Source organism: Sinocyclocheilus rhinocerous, unplaced genomic scaffold (assembly GCF_001515625.1).
Source record: "Sinocyclocheilus rhinocerous isolate Xijiao unplaced genomic scaffold, SAMN03320098_v1.1 scaffold340, whole genome shotgun sequence".
NCBI lineage: Eukaryota > Metazoa > Chordata > Actinopteri > Cypriniformes > Cyprinidae > Sinocyclocheilus > Sinocyclocheilus rhinocerous.
In genome coordinates, this window is record NW_015670980.1 from 75,546 (window position 1) to 93,336 (window position 17,791).

Genomic DNA, 17,791 nt, shown 5'->3' on the forward strand with positions numbered 1-17,791 from the left:
ACGACCGCAATCGGGCATCTCCGGGGGTCTTCTCGGCGAGAAGAACCACCACTCGACGAACAGGTTCATAGGAACATTTGATCGCCACCGCTCACGTCCATATAGAAACGAGCGCAGATCCGTGTGCACAAATCAACTTACGTCAGAATTTGCGTGTGATTCAGGAAACATTCGTATGCCGCCGATCTCACCGTACGAATGATCGTATGTTGATAAATGTGGCGGCCAAACATTTAGGCTACAATAATTTATGTAATATATATATGTATATTAAAATACTGTTAAATATAAACAGCCTATTTAGTTCCCCTCACTCTACAACAAATATTTTAATTTTAACAACTAATTTGTTTGTGTGTTCGTAAGGCGCCTGTGCGATCAGATGGATTAGATCAAATAAAGATATAAAGAAAAGAAATATGGGGCAATAAGGTGAGGATAATCCAACCTTGTAAAGGAGGAGTGGTTGAATGGCTTCATTCTGTGGCAATTGTGTACTTGGAGGTTTTGTCTGACATACATGAGCTCTTCTGGTTGACCAGTCAATCCGGCTGCCGAATAAAGGAAGATTGTGTGGTCAGGCTGAGCATCCAATAGGGCATAATTCTCTAAGCAGTAATTGCAGTTTCTCAAGAGTACTGTACAGATCTTCAACAAAACTCAGCTGCGGGTGAACCGATCTGGGTACAGCATATCTATGGTAGTGTCCATGAAGCAGCTCTCAGAAAGTCAGACGATTTTTAACCTCATGGATGGGGCATACAGGTGTCTGCGATTACAACTCTTGCAGAGAGTCCTGAGGTTACACTGAATGGCTTGATGTGGTCTTTCTACAATGCCAACATCTCTTGTGTGACTATCCACAGCACTTTCTGATCTCTGCTTAGTCTGGCATAATCACTTAAGAAGTGGTCTTGAGCATTGCAGTATTGGCAGAACGTCTTCCTGTTTCTGGGCTTGGGGTCAGGTGCTTTAACTGTCATGTCACCGCCATCTTTCCTGTGTCAAGGTAGATACTTGTGGCTTTAGTAGGGTATCTATAGTTGAGTCTCTACGGTGTCACCTTCTGTGTATGGGTTCTTGCTTACTTGCTGAGGGATAGAGCCTGGTGCTATCTTCTTGAACTTGTAGTTCAAAATCTAACCACGCTGATATCCAACAAGGTAGGGATGGGCACTTGTTGGGGATGGACAAAACGTCAAAAACTAGTCTGCAGATTGTGCAGCAGCTAATACGGCAGTCTTTTTTTTTTTTAGCATTATTTATATAGAACTTTTAACAAAACAGATTGTGTCAAAGCAACTTTACAGTATTAAACAGGGAAATAGTGTATCAAAGTAGTGTGCCGTTATCCTCTGTCCAGATGAAACCAGCAGTTTCATTCTAGACTGCAACAAAGTCAGATTGTGCAGAGGACTCATCTGGTTCCCATGGTCTTGTTCCGATGGCCATCTATGTGATGAGGTCTATGGAGGGGATCTGTCTCTGTGGCTTATCTAGTTGATATGGTCTCTGCTGACATTCAGGGCTGTCGAGGTCATCTCTAGGTGCTAAACCACCATCTGGTCTGGATACAGTCTAGATCTGGGTGGCTACGGTGGCCTCGGAATAAGAAAGAAACAGACTAATATTAGCGTAGATGCCATTCTTCTAATGATGTAACAAGTACATCGGGTGTTATGGGAAGTGTTCCCGGTTCCGGTTGATCTAATTAATGCTGACTAACAATTCTTTAACGGATTTGAATAATAGAAATGCTTTAGTGTGTTATGTATAAACCAGGTTAAAGAGATGGGGTTTTAATCTAGATTTAAACTGACAGAGTGTGTCTGCCTTCCGAACAATGTTAGGTAGATTGTTCCAGAGTTTGGGAGCTAAATAGCAAAAGAATCTGCCGCCCACAGTTGATTTGGTAACACTTTATTTTGATGGTCCCTTTTGAGCATTCTGTTGACAATAAGTAACTTTGCACCTACATGTCAACTAACTCTCATTAGAGTATTAGTAGACTGTCTGCTTAATATCTGCTAACTATTTATTGTGATGGTCTCCCAACAGACATTCTACTGACTATAAGTAACTTTGCAAGTACACGTCAACTTATTCTAACCCTAACCCTACCAGTCTACTAATACTCTACAAACACTCTAATGAGAGTTGGTAGATACAGTATGTAAGAGAAATATTACTTAAAGTCAACAGAATGTGTTAAAGGGACCATCAAAATAAAGTGAATCCACTGATTTTGATCTTCTAGGTATTATCAAATGGCCAGAGTTTTGAGATCGTAGCGGACGTGGAGGACTATAATGCAATAAGAGCTCGCTCAAGTACTGAGGTGCTAAACCATTCAGGGCTGTATAGTTAATTTTCAAGATTTTAAAATGTATACAATGTTTAATAGGGAGCCAGTGCAGTGTTGACAGAACCGGACTAATATGGTCATACTTCCTGGTTCTAGTATGAACTCTAGCTGCTGCATTTTGGACCAGCTGGAGTTTGTTTATTAAGCGTGCAGAACAACCACCCAATAAAGCATTACAATAATCTAACCTTGAGGTCATGAACAAATGAATTAACATTTCTGCATTTGCCATTGCCTTTTGCTAGCATAGGTCATAATTTAGATATATTTTTGAGATGGAAAAATAAGGTTCTATCAAATAGCACACCTAGGTTCCTAACTGATGACGAAGAATTGACAGAGCAGCCATTGAGTCTTAGGTTATTACATGCAGAGGTTTTTGGTTCTATAATTAACACCTACGTTTTTTTTAGAATGTAACAGTAAGAAATTACTAGTCATCCAGTTTTTTATATCAACTATGCATTCTGTTAGTTTTTAATTTTTTTTTAAATTAATGTTTGAACAACAAATACAAAACAAAAGTGCCAAGGGTATACACAAAAAATATAAAAAGTACATATTAACTATACATGTATATATAAAACCAACACATAAATAAAAATAAAATAAAATAATGAAAGGCCTTGCTAAATCACACTAACTTAAATATATCAAATAAATACACAGTTTTTACAGTTTTTACAGCTTTTTTTGTTTGTACTCTTTGAAATAATAAACGTATAGCCTTATTATTATTATTTTTTTGCTAGATGAAAAACAAATTCTGCCACAGAAAGTGTCAGCAGCGTGAAGTAAAGAAGCATGTTTAGAGTATGAAATGCCTCTACATAAAGACACAATACTAGAAGAGATAGCTCCAATTACAGAGGCATATTCTTTTGGGGTTATAGGGAAATTAAAATATGAAAGAAATTCATCATAATTCATTACATACCCCAGATAATTCAACAACTGTCCTACCAAAATAATCTCTTTATCAAACCAGGTTTTCATAAATATACTCTTGTGTTTATACAGAATATTACAATTATTCCAGATATAATACTGGTGTGGAGAAAAATTGTGCTTGTAAATTAACTTCCACCCAAAAGTACTTGACTGTGAAAAGCTGACAATTTAACAGGCAGTTTTTCAATTTTGTAATCACACATTAACAAAAATGAGAGACCACCAAGTTGGTCAAAAACAGTAGTAGATACTGTATTCCACACAGAAGAAGGGTTTTTCAAAAAATACTTCAACCAGTTAATTTTGAAAGTGTTATTTAAGATAGACAAATCTATATAATCAAGACCATCATTTTTATATGAATTAACTATCACAGATTTTCTAATATAATGCACACGTTTTTTCCACAGAAAATGTAACATTGTTTGATCAATTATCTTATTTATTTTACTATCTGAATGAATTGAGGAAGCAACATAGGTAAGCCTAGAGATACCTTCCGCTTTAGCCAGCAGAGCACGACATAAATAAGGGATAAATCCCTCTGTAACCAAATATTAAATCTGCTCTTTAAGCCTAGAAATACCTTCTGCTTTAGCCAGCAGAGCACGACCTTTAAGAGATAAATCCCTCTGTAACCAAACATTAAAGCTGCTCTTTACTTTTTTGATCACAGGATTAAAATTTAGTGAGATTCTGTCCTGTTCATTTTTGGAAATAGCCATACCTAAATAGATTGGAGCATCCAGGAATTTTACAAATGAATTTGTCATGGCAACTCTTCAAGGTGAACAATTAACATTTTTGTAAATTCAAGCAAAGACCCGAGGCACTAGAAAAAATGTCAATAATTTTGATAGCCGACTGAATTTGACAAGAATTTTTTCTTTTTTTTTAAAGAGCCGTGTCATCGGCCAACTGACTTATCAAGACACTTCTCCCTTCAACTTAAATTCCTTCTAACTCACTTGATTCAATAAAATGATTAAACGCCTGAGCAACAACAAGAAAATGATAAACTGAAACTGGGCAACCTTGCCTCACACCTCTTTTCAGATAAAATCTTTGTGTGGTGCCTTGACTTAATTTAACTGAACTATTGCCACCCACATAAAGAGTTTTCATGGCATTGCTGAAATAGCGCCCAAACCCAAAGCGTTCTAAACAATAAAAAATAAAAGTATGCTTGACAGTATCAAAGGCTTTAAAAAAATGTTAAAACAATATAAAACTATCATCTTTAATGAGATCAGAGTAATCAATAAGATCAAAAATAAGTCTGATATTATTAAATATATGTATTTTTCTCATAAACCCAGATTGATTTTCATCAATTATTGAATCTAATACTAATTTAAATCTTTGGGCAAAAACAAGAGCAAATACTTTGTAATCATTATTCAACAAACTAATTGGCTCCAATTATCAATAAGCAGTAAATCTTTCTTGGGTTTAGGCATTAGACAGATTACATCTTGAGTCATAGTTGTAGGAATTTCAGAGCACTTTAAACTTTCAGAATACACTTCAAAAAGGAACGGGACGAGAATCTCAGAAAACTGCTTAAAGAATTCAGCAGTAATTCCATCACTACCTGCTGATTTATTACATTCAGATGTTCAATCGCATCCTTAATTTCAGTAATAGTATTTGGGGAATCACATAATATTTGCTCCTCTTGACTAATTATATTTACATTCTCTAAATGCATACAAAAAGTTGACATATTAAGCTCACTATTTAGATGTGTATAAATTAGAGTAATAATTATAACAAAACTAGAAATTGTATCAAAGTTATCTGTAATAGATCCATTAATATTCATTTTGGAAATAGAATTGAATTTAGCCCTAGACTTTTCAAGTTTGAAAAAATAAGCAGACATCTGCTCTCCATTTTTGTCTTGATCGAATAAAGGCTCCCTGTGCTCCCGTTCTGTACATATCATCCAGTAGGACTACTGGATAATGATAAAATCTCTTCAACAATTTTCTCTTCCATGAGACGATGTGATTTAGCTATTGTACTACTACATTTTCTCAGATATTTTCCGATTTCAAATTGTAATAATTCCCAATTACATTTAAATAATCCTTCATTTTTGGCTTTTACCCAATAATAATAATGAATGAGTCTTTCCATTTCCTGTTTAACTTCACTTAATTTGAGCAGAGAACTATTCATTTTCCAGTATGAGTGCTGCCTGTTACAGTTTGCATTTGGAGAAATATTAATTGTAATCAAAATATAGCTTTATGGTCAGTTAATGGAGTTGCCATTACATTAACTTGAATATTATTCTGATCAAAGTTATTAGAAACAAGCCAAAAATCTATTCTGGGACATCTAGATCCATCCTTATTACTCCAAGTATACACAATATCATCTAAACTTTTTTCTCTCCATACATCAATAAGATCAAACCTGCTCATAAACTGTTTTAAATTAGAATTTAAATTTGAGGGTCATTCTGGTGGCCATCTATCAATAGATTCATAAAAAAAAAAAAAAATTAAATCATCTCCTAAATTTAAATAAGCATCAGGAAATTTGGATAGCCAATAAAGAAGTCTCTCCTCTAACAACAATAATTACTGGTCATTGTCAGGTTTACTATAAATGTTAACTACTGTAGAAGTTACACTGAAACGTTTTAAAACTAAACATATGAAGTGGCCATTTTCACCACATTCTGAATGCAAAACTTCACCACCAAAATTATTTTTTAGGCAATGCCCCATTGTGAACGGCAAAAATTCACATCAGAGGCAACCGAATGAGATTCTTGAAATAATACAAAAACAAAATTAAACCGTTTAGTAAACAAAAACAAGGCCTTACCTTTGACGTTTTCTCTTAAACCCCTGGCATTCAAAGAAATAATAGAATAGAATAGAGTGACATGAACAACTAACTCTAAAGCAGGAAAGAACAAAAAAACGTATAACCTATTTAAAGGCACAATATGTAAGCTTTCGCCACTAGAGGGCGCAAACAAACAAAGAAACAAAGGCGTAGTTTGATGACGTGGTGACTGAGTGTGGAATCATGGGAGTTGTGGTCTTCATCCCCACAGCCGATGCAATCCGACGGGACTCGGGCAGAAATCATGTTCATGGATGAGCTAATGATTTATTAACGTCGTAGTAAGAAGCAGGGTGAGGTTGAAAAACATCAAAGCGAAACGAGGCCGCTGAACGAGCGTGACACATGGCTCGAAAGCAGCGGAGCTTTTATTATGCCACAGTCGACCGCTTCCACTCCTTCCGGTCGTGAGTATGTGGGGTAAAGCAGCGCTGTTTTATCATACTAGATACATTTGAAAGTTCTGTTATAATGCTACTCTGTGCGGTCGTCACCTGTCTAATAAAACGCATAACATATTAAAGCGGATATTTTAATAAAAAAATCTTACATAGTGTGCCTTTAAACAAGTAGTTATATGAAACTAAGTTCGGCAAAAAGGTAAAAAATGTGACATAGCACCATATAAAGACTTTTGAATGCAAATAAGCCTCTCTTGCTCAAAAAAGAAAAACATATATTATTGGTAACACTGATAAAGTTTCTGCTCCATCCATTAAAACAAGGTAAGTCAGTAAAATTGTCATGTTATATAAACACGTAACTTATAACTCCAACTGATTAAAAGTCAGATCAGAACGAAGCAAACAGTAGTGTCAGATTTTAAATCAGCTGGTGAGAGTAATTTCACCTTCCCCTTGTACAAAGGCTCTGGCTCTGACAAAATAAACTGTCTTCCCAGCCGCTCGAGCCTTTTGAACCTCCGGTCATAACTTCATTCTTCTTTTGCGGTTTCCTTTCGAGAAGTCCTCCCTAAACTGCAGACCGTTGTCGCGCAGAAAAAAAGAATTTTTGGCTGCCTTCCAAATGGCATCTCTGTAGGTGCATGTAGAAAACTGAATTATGGTAGCTCTAGGCCTACCACCACCGCTCCCCTGTTGTGGTTTTCCGAGATGATGAACAACATCGACAACTTCAGGAAGTTTTTCCTTTTCGCTGGGAAGCACACCCTGAAAAATCTTGACAACTTCAAGACGGATGTTTTCATCAGACACTGCGTTATGTTGTCTAGCTGATACGAGACATCAACATTTGCATTGTCACTGGCCTTTTTCTTAGCAGCTAGTGACTTGCTTGGAGTAATGTTAACAGGCAGAGCTGGAAACTCCTCTTTGGCCAGACTAAATGATTCCTCCTCGCTCACAGAGGCAATCATGCCCACAGCTAACGAGTGAGCATGCACTAGCATTTTTAGCTTCTGACTGAGCCGAAAGTCTTCGCTTACGAACCATGGTGAAGCAAAAAGTAGTCGTCAATAATTCAACAAATTGTAGTAACCAAATGTAGGACCGAAATAACTACATACAGCTTATTAGCAAAATCTATAAAGAAAGTTGGTGCAAGCATTCAAAACTGCGTCCGCTCAGGCTGCCATCTTGGTCCGCCCCATTGACACTTCACTCATCTAGTTTTTCAAATTGGTGTTTCATCGGGCCGCAAAGAAATATAGAGCTTAGTATCATCAGCATAACAGTGAAAGCTAACACCATGTTTCCTAGTGATATCTCCCAAGGGTAACATGTAAAGCGTAAAAAGTAATGGTCCTTGTACTGAGCCTTGAGGTACTCCATACTGCACTTGTGATTGGTATGATACCTTTTCATTCACTGCCACAAATGAATGGCGGTCAGATAAGTATGATTTGAACCATGCCAATGCACTTCCTCAAATGCCAACATAATTTTCTAGTCTATTCAAAAGAATGTTGTGGTCGATGGTGTCAAATGCGGCACTAAGATCCAGTAGCACTAATAGAGAGATACAACCATGATCAGATGATAAAAGCAGGTCATTTGTAACTCTGATGGGAGCAATCTCAGTACTATGATACGGTCTAAATCCTGACTGGAACTCCTCACAGATACCATTTTTCTCTAAGAAGGAATATAATTGATGATGGTGATGATACTACATTTTCTAGTATATTTGACAGAAAAGGGAGATTCGAGAACGGTCTTTAATTAATTAATTCTTTGGGGTCAAGTTGTGTTTTTTTAATGAGAGGCTTAAATACACCCAGTTTTAAGGTTTTTGGGACGTATCCTAATGACAATGACTAATTAATGATGTTCAGAAGAGGATCTATGATTTCTGGAAGCACCTCTTTTAGTAGCTTAGATGGAATAGGGTCTAACATACATGTTGTTGGTTTAGATGATTTAACAAGTTTATACAATTCTTCCTTCCGAAGAGAATGAGTGGAATTGTTCCTCAGGGGATCTATAGTGCACTATAGATCAGAACTATCTGATGCGATACTGTGGCTGACAGCTGCATGGTTACAATTTTATCTCTGATAGTATCGATCTTGGAAGTAAAGTCTTGACACATAGGAGCTGCACTCTAGCTCCACATAGCCTTTACTGTCCAGCTGCTGAAGCAAACTGTGCACACAAACTTGTGTGCAAACTCTTAATGCAAACATCCGGAAGGCTTTCACTTCTCAGTGGCCGGATCGTCCATTAACTCAGCTGTCCTTCATCTGCTGTCATCTCCAGCTGCTGAAGTCATGCAGACGATGTGATCTGAATGGCTCTGCAGTGCTGTCACTCAATCTCTTAGGTAGCTTGGATCTAGGCAGAGGGAAGGGCTTAGCATCCTGTGATCCTTAGTGATCTTTGGAGTATGGGTCCAGAGTTGAGGAACAGAGTTGGTAGATGGTGTCTGCACCAATCATTCTCTGCTCATAGGAATAATGATACAGTTCCTCAGTCTCCTTCCGCAACCGTTGAAACTCTGCTAGGACTTCTGACAACAACTTAGGGACGGAAAGATATGTGCCCATTGTTGTTCACCTTCTTTTCTGGGAATCCACTCCATCAGCCATGGCTGCATAATGTCTCTATACTCAGGGGAGGTGATGGCTATACTGAGTGAGGCCATGCCTCACAGTTCTAAATTGTCACACATCTCAGGGGAAATATCTACTCTATGTCATGACTGTTGCCTTTGCCGACAATCAGTGATTGAAAGAGACTAATGGGGGTGCTGGTGGATATTGAGCAGACATAATTTGTCCTGTCAGAAACTAAGAATACTTTAAAAGATTAAGGCTTGTAGTGGTATTTACAGTCATAGTACTTGGTTAAGTGAACAATCATAGTACAAGTAGCAGAGGGTATGGCAGAGTAGTACAGAGTGGAGTGCAGAGTGGTTAGGAGTATTCGAAGTGGGGTGGTCTTGTATATGAACACACTCTGTAACAACAACAATGGCAGGACACTAGCGGCAACTCAGTGCTTGTGCTCTGAACTGCATCCTATGAATATTAAACTGTTAAAGGAAAAAAGCTGAATCATCAGCGTACTGCATCGTCACAATATATGTGTAAGTCACTACATATATGCATTCATTGTGGTAGTCCTAGGTACATGGCAAAAGGGCTAGACCCTACACGTTAAAAATCCGGTTGTTTTTGCTAAACAAAAAACAAACAAACAAACAAACAAAAAAACTGGCAGCTGTGGTTGCCAGAATAATTCTATAAAAAATACAGCAAAAATGTAAACATATTTAGGCAAGGTAAGTTTATTTATATAGCACATTTCTTACACAATGGTAATTTAAAGTGCTTTACATAAAAAGGAATTAAAATAATTGTAAAATAAAAACAACAGATACATAAGAAATACAAAGAGCATGCATAACAAATAAAAATAACAATAAAAGCAAAGAATAAAAATGATAAAAATGATTAAAATAATGATTTAAAATGCAATAAAATAGTTAAGAACAAAAAAGAGAATACATAAATAAGTGTAATTAGTCAAATGTAGCACAATGCTCATTCAGTAAATGCTCAGTTAAACAGATGTGTTTTGAGTCTGGATTTAAATGTGACTACTATTTTAGCACATCTGACCTCTTCTGGAAGCTGGTTCCAACTGCAGGTGGCATTATAGCTAAAAGCAGACTTACCTGGCTTTGAGTGAACCCTTGGTATTTCCACTTGACTTGATTCTAATGATCTGAGTGCTCTGCTAGTTTTCTATTCAATGAGCATATCTGCAGTGTTTTAAGGTCCTAGGCCATTGAGTGATTTATAAACAAGTTTAAATAATTTTAAAATAAATTCTTAATGTAACTTGAACCCAGTGTAAAGATATGCTGAGATTTTCTGGTTCTAGTCAGAATCCTGGCAGCAGCGTTCTGGATGAGCTGCAGCTGTCTAGTGATCTTCTTGGGAAGGACAGTGGGGAGTCCATTACAATAGTCCACCCTGCTGGTGATAAAGGCCTGAACACGTTTCTTCAAGTGTTTACTGGAAACAAAATGCAAGATTTTTAAGATGATAATATGCTGATTTAGTAATTTGGCAGATGGAGTCAATGGGGCTGTCATTAGGTGATAAGGCTAGGTAAATCTGTTTTACAAAACCTGTACATTTTACAGTTTAAAACTGTAAAAATGAATGAATGAATGAATGAATAAATAAATACATACATACATACATACATACATGCATGCATGCATGCAGCATAAATAAATAAATAAATAAGTAAATTAATAAGTAAATAAATAAATAAATAAGTACGTAAATAAATAAATAAATAAATAAATACATACATACATACATACATACATGCATGCTGCATAAATAAACACATAAATAAATAAATAAATAAACAAATAAGTAAATAAATATGTAAATAAATAAATACATACATAAATACATACATACATACATACATACACACTCCTTTTCTGATGTTCTCACAACATCAACCATGGCCATATTGAAGTGTCTGTTCCAAACAAGACTTCAGCTGAGGTGGACCATTTATCTGCTCAAAAATGTTGTGTGGGAAAACATGTGAAATGCATTTTATTTAAGTTCTATACTGTCAAAACAATCAACATCTATCTATCTATCTATCTATCTATCTATCTGTCTGTCTGTCTGTCTGTCTGTCTGTCTGTCTGTCTGTCTCTCTGTTTATTTATTTTTTGCCAAATATCAATCTCTTCATCTTTTTTCTCAGCCTTAAAGTGTGTGTGTCACTTGTGTGTAAACCACACCTGTGAGACAGAGGCAGAAGGAGCATGTTGGAACTCAGTAATGCTCATAAATGGGAAGGAGGAGGCCGTGAAGTCTTGCCTGTCCCCATCAGAGCTCAAGGGTCAGGTGTTCTGCTACAGCTCCCGAAACGTCTCCAAACGCGACTGTTGCTTTACAGACTTCTGCAACAATGAGACGCTACGCCTCAATCCAGGTATGACAGACCATTTGCATCTCATTCTTAAACTGTCTGGTTCTAAAGAGTGCTATATAGCATTAAGTATTTTTAACAGTTTTGTTTTGACTGTAAGGCATTTGTGTGCTGAATAAAAAAAATCTAATCTTTTTTGCTCAGTAAATGGAAACCATCACCATCATGTCTTGGTCTCTCGATCACAACACATTTGGAGTGTTGATCCTCTTCTTCCACTATGACATAACAAGGCTGGCTGGGTTACTAGCGGATAGCCGAAGGTTATTAATACTGTGTGTATCCTAGCTGGGCAGTTAAAATCCTCTGTGCAGCTGTCTAGCAGGTCACACAGGACTGTTGGCTTGAGACTGGTGAACCAGAGTAAAGGTCAGCAAAGGGTGTCCTTTGTGCCTGACCATTTCAGAAAAAAAGCCATTTTAGCAAAACCCTTTAAAAGATGATCATATTTTCCAATTTCAGAGCCAAAGTAGCATATCCACATAACATCACTACTACATTTGGGGACTCCAGTATTCAGATTAGTGGTCAACAATTATGGGGTTTTCAGAGGCTGAACTATTAAATTTGAACCGAAACCTGATAAAGTCACTCCCACAAACATAATGTCAAAGATGAAACCATTATAATTAAATGGGAAGATGTCAAAGACTAAAGGGTTTAAATCGGAAGTTAGGACAGTGAGCTTTTGTCTGAGAGACAGTATAGGCTATCTATGGATCAACAATTTTAGTCATTCTGCACTTCAGCTCATCATATTTTCTGCCCTATCAAATTCTCTCTAGAATCTATAGAAGCCTGCTTCCAGAGACAAGATCATACATGCAGAGAGCAGATCATAAAGCCTTGTTTATACTTTTGTTTATACTTTTTGATTGTTGATATGTTTGCTAATTGCTGCACTCTCATGGGAGTGACAGGTTGCCCAGTCCTTGCGCAGTTACAGAGGTCAAAGTATAGATCGCAGAAGATATTGGCGGAAAGGGGATGATAATGTTTTAAAGATTAAAGATTATGAGGGCACATTATTAAAAATAATAATAATGATGATGCACATGGATAAATATATAAAATAGATCAAATGTATAACAAAATGCAGTAATCCGTTAAAGAAAAAATTTGATTTCATGTTGACTTTAACTCATTCATCATCTATCTATTTGAATTTATTATTATGTTATTTGTGATTTTTGTTTAATAAATAAGTGTGACATCATATCTAAATCTAAAATCTAAACCAGTCGCTTATGTTCGTAATTAGCACTTAAATGTTCTTAAAGATAAATTATATATTATAGATTTATTTTGCAAAGTAATATTCTCATAATTCTGTCTTTTAGGAGTGATTCCAGATTATGGTAAAAATTCAAAGGAATTTTATAAAAAAATCTTATTACATTTCTTTAATATTTATTGACTAGAGCGAAATCAATGTTATGTAGTGGGAACATTCTGGAATGTAAAGTTTCGTTTTCATTATCTGTCTGTGCGTAAGACATCGCTTTTCCATAAAACTATTCCAGTCTTGGCCAATGAACAGTGTATGTTCTGCCTCTGTTGTTGTGCAAATACATTTTCACAGTTATTGGTGCCGGAGTTCATCAGGTTGTAGGTCAAGCATTGTGAAACTTAAGGCCCTGTTGAAAATGTGATCACAGCATCTGTAACATCACAGGGCACAGAACTACAATTACTGTTACCATGGTTACTGCAACTACTGCATGTTTCGGGGTTGCACAAGATCTGAAAGCCTTTAAAATAATAGAGCAGATGGAAAAAAAAAAACATTTTTGTAAAGGTTCTTTATTTACAGACTATTTAAAGGTTGTTTTGGTGCAATTCTGACAAGCAAGTTGTAAAATTTCAAAACTATTAGTACTCATCTCACAACAGATCATTAAAATTCTAATTTTATAAATATTTAAGTATGTTTTTAATTGCGTTAGTACAAAATAAAATCACAAAGTATCACAAAGAGTTTCACAGTACAAAATAAGTGTTAACTGTATTAATTGTAATGAAAGCATGAGGTCAGGTTTTGAAAGATTGACTAGCAGTGTTACATGTATGATCAGTTTGGATTTTTGCATTGAGTTTGGAAAATGTACACCTTTGTCTGACATTTACAATAAACAACATAATAAATTGTTGCCATATTCACGCTCATCAATTAGAATAAAACTGAATGCAATTTTTAGTGCCACTCACTGGCCTTTTCGTTTTGAAAGTGTCGCAAAACATCTAAGAAGCAATGTTAGTATCGTTTTGTAGAAATGTAGACACGGACATATTTCTCGTGAATATTTGAAGATTTTAAATAGAAACATTGAATTCCTTTGGATTTACTTATACTGGACAAATCTAAAAAAAAAAACCCTTTTTTTCCTTTGGTGTGCCAAAGTGTGCCAATTAAATGGTCTTGTGATGATCAAAATCAAAATCAAAATCAAATCCAAAATCAAATCAAATCAAATCAAATCAAATCACATCACACCTTTAATTTTCAAGCAGTCCTTAAGACTTTGCTTACATTTTCTCCAGGGGAGAAACACCAGAGGTCCAGATTTGTTTGCATAAAACAATCCACAAACATCACACATTCACATGTTAATTCAGTGTGAGACATGCAGTTTATAATAATAGAAATCAAGGGCTGTCAAAAGATTAACATCAACACAGACATTTTTATTCACATAAGAGGTCATTGCGCTACACAAAAGTACTGTATGTTCCAGACCCTTTCCTTTCTACAAAAATAGAATTTGCATATGAAACCAAGCTTGTTTCTACTTCCTCCACATTGTGATGCCACAATGTAGTAGATATTTTAATCTGACCATCTCCGCAATGACACATCAACGCCTACTTTACCTTATCAATTCAGTAGCCCGCCTAGCAGCAGGGCCAGTCTAGAGCCAAGAGGTACTCATGTTAACAGGCACCTAAAACAGCAACTAGCAGACTTGTTTGCACAAAGATTTTTTATTTTTTAAATAGCCAGTAGTGTTCAGTTTACATCATATATGAAGCTGTTACTACAGCAAAATGATAATAGTTATGGTGATGATGTGCAGTTTGAAAAGCTTGTAATTCATGTTACGGCATGGCTCCGGTGTTATTTATTCTCTTCAGTTTATCAGTTTATCTTTTCTCCAAACTTGTCCTCTCTAGGGTCGTTGGGATGCTGGAACATATATATTCTAAATGTACATTGTGTCTTTGTTCAGGAGCACACTAGCATATACATTCTCAAAAAACTGTATAAAAGTTGTCATACTGTATTTGTTCAAAAGGTACGCCTTTGTACCTTATTTACCTCTAAAGGGTGCATATTACCTTAAAAGTTTATATTAGTATCTAAAGTGTACATATTACTACCCAAATGATACAGTACCCAATGATATAGTACCTTTTAAAAAGGTATTGCCCCAGAGACAGCTTTTGTACGTGTGTCAAGACTATGCGTTCTGTGCAGATAATCTGATGGTTGAGCTGCTGAAAGGTGTTCATTAATTGATTTGATAGCTCAATGCTTTTCACTGAGCCCAAAACATATGTGTTTCACACGTGTCTCTGGGGCAGAATATCATTCAACATTGATTTGTTGTGCTGTTTTACATTGCGTTTGCTTGTGAAAGGACCTAAAGTGTGAGCAATAGTAATAGTGATCTTTCTTTCCTTAGCAGACACCACTAAATATCAATATGATGGATATGAATTACTGAATCCTTAAAGCCCTGTATGAGATTGTATTTGAAACTGTCTGGTGTTTATTGGTCCTGTAGACAGCTGAGCTCATCTTTGAAATGCACCTCTCTGAAACATGTGCTGACACCCCCTGCTCTCCATTCATCTCTGCAGGTACTCCATGAAGTTTCCTTCATTGGCTATAAAAGCCATTTGTGTCCCAAGTGGTCTGACTTACCGGCTGTTTTAGTAAACAGGGTAGGCAAAAGGGAAAATGTGTTTTGAAATACCTTACTCTGGTTGTTGTCATTGGTGACCCTGTACAGATGTGGTCAGGTCATGGGCAATTTCAAAAACTCAACTTTTTCAAAGACTCACATTTAATGCTCACATGGTCTGTATAGCTGCTTATAGAACTTATTGCAGTACATTTATGGCAGAAAGTTTTGACCCAATATATAAATTATTATTATTTTTTTAGATGTGTTTTTGCTGAAAACTATTTGTGTTGTTCAAAACTGACCCTTGGTTTTCTCGCCCACTCTCTGTCTCAAGGACAGCAGCTGAAAGTTATCTCTGATTCTTATTGTTTATGGCATCTCACACCTCAGCCTGCAATGGACGTGTTTCTAGTGAATGAATTATTTACTTCTTAGTAAAGTCTTACTACTAATAATAATAAGTGTCGAGTGTGAGTTTGTGAATGAATAATTGAATAATGTGATTTGAATAAATTCTGTGGTGCTTTGGAGGCTGAGATGCAGAGGTTTTGATGATGATCAGTGTCATGATGATTCACTGTTTGGCCTGACTGGAAAGAGTTCAGGTTTCATATCCAGTCCATTTCGCAAACAGTTGTCTAACTTTTCTCCCCTGAGCCTCTGACACTCAAGCCGAGGGTGTGATCAGACGGGGTCATAGTGGTCTGGGATGGACAGGCCATAGGGTGCTTTTGCCAAAGCTGTCAAAAATATTTATTTATAATCTTATTATACTGGCTTGTCTGTCTTTCTATCTGAAAGACTGTAATGAACAGCACATTCCAGGCCCCTCTCTGTCTGCAAAAGTGGAGAAAGGTTTGGTACATTTAAATATATCTTGGTGGACTAGCACGGTGAGCGTGATTTCACCAAGTACAACATGTTCCTGGATCAACATCCTTGTTGATCCTGGAACAACATTCCTATAAACCAATCAGAATTGAGGGATACGTTTTCAAGTTTCACGTTTCATCTGTTTTAGGCTTACAATCAGGGATAGGTGCTTCTACACCCTTGTTAATCTGCTATCATTTCACACTGATTTTAGGAATAAATTATGGGTAAGGTTAGGTTTAGGGGTGTTGATCCAGGAACATGTCTTACTTGGCAAAATCACAGCGACCGGACTAGCACAGTGGCTTTTAAACCCTTAACTGGGACGCCTAAGTTTACTTCACTATATTACAATTAAATCCCAATGTAATCATGACAAACTATATATCATTGGAAAGGTCTAAGACTCCTAAATAGATATTTTACCACAGTTTGTTGTTAAAAATGATGTAGAAGCAGTAATAGATTAATTTATGACAAGAGTGCACCTCAAAACATATACACCATAACAGGAGCTCTGACCTTTGTCACAAAAATTCTATTAGTTTCCTTTTTTTTTCCTATCACATGTTTTAGTAATCATCATATATTATATATCATTTGAAAGCTTAAAATCTCAAAATTCATCCTGTGAAAACCGTTTTGAAATCGCACATTGCGTTACCATAGAAATGGACCTTAAAATCTTTTAGCGGGCTCCTCCCCCTTAGTGCGGGGTGTCATATTACAAAATGTATTAGGTCTTTTGGAATCAGTTCAATTCAATTCAATTCAAGTTTATTTGTATAATGCTTTTCACGATACAAATCGTTGCAAAGCAACTTTACAGCAAATGAAGTTTCTACAATATTTAGTGGTAGCTTATCAGTGGTGAATCAAAACGTTTTAGAATCTTGACAAAATACATATCGTCAGAAAGGTCTGAGTCTCAAGATTCCATATTTGGTGGTTATTTTGTGATATGAGTAATACTGAGAGAGAAATTTATGCATATGTGACAGAAAAATGCATCAAAAAAATTCAATGAGGTTTGGATGGCACCTGGTGGCTGTTTGTGGTATAACATTTAAACAAAATTGCATAGTAACCTCAATTTTTTATATCAACTTCAAATTTGGAACACAACTTATTTAAACATATGGCTTTAATTTTATGCCACATTTGGATTAAAACTTATTTTGTAAAATATTTATTTTATGTAAAATAAAATAAAAATAGTACAGTACATTTTCTTTACAGTAAATTTAAACTTCTATAACTTCTTATTTGAAATTATTTAACTTCTGCAATAATCTGCTGATTGTCTTCTTTAAAAAGTGACCAACCTTAGGCCTGTATTCAAAAGCATTCATGAATTAACAATTTAAGTTTGAATAGTGCACTTTCAAGTCTATGTTCAA

The 17,791-nt window shown here is 36.0% G+C and overlaps 1 protein-coding gene across 2 annotated transcripts in view; it reads left to right on the forward strand.

The window, feature by feature from the left end:
- The window catches only part of LOC107734493 (activin receptor type-1C-like), a 63,067-nt gene that overhangs the window by 4,245 nt on the left and 41,031 nt on the right, over positions 1–17,791 (forward strand). For both annotated transcript variants that reach the window (XM_016546466.1, XM_016546467.1), the window contains exon 2: positions 11,383–11,613. In XM_016546466.1, the coding sequence (XP_016401952.1) occupies positions 11,383–11,613 (231 nt within the window). The remainder of the gene's footprint in view (positions 1–11,382; positions 11,614–17,791) is intronic.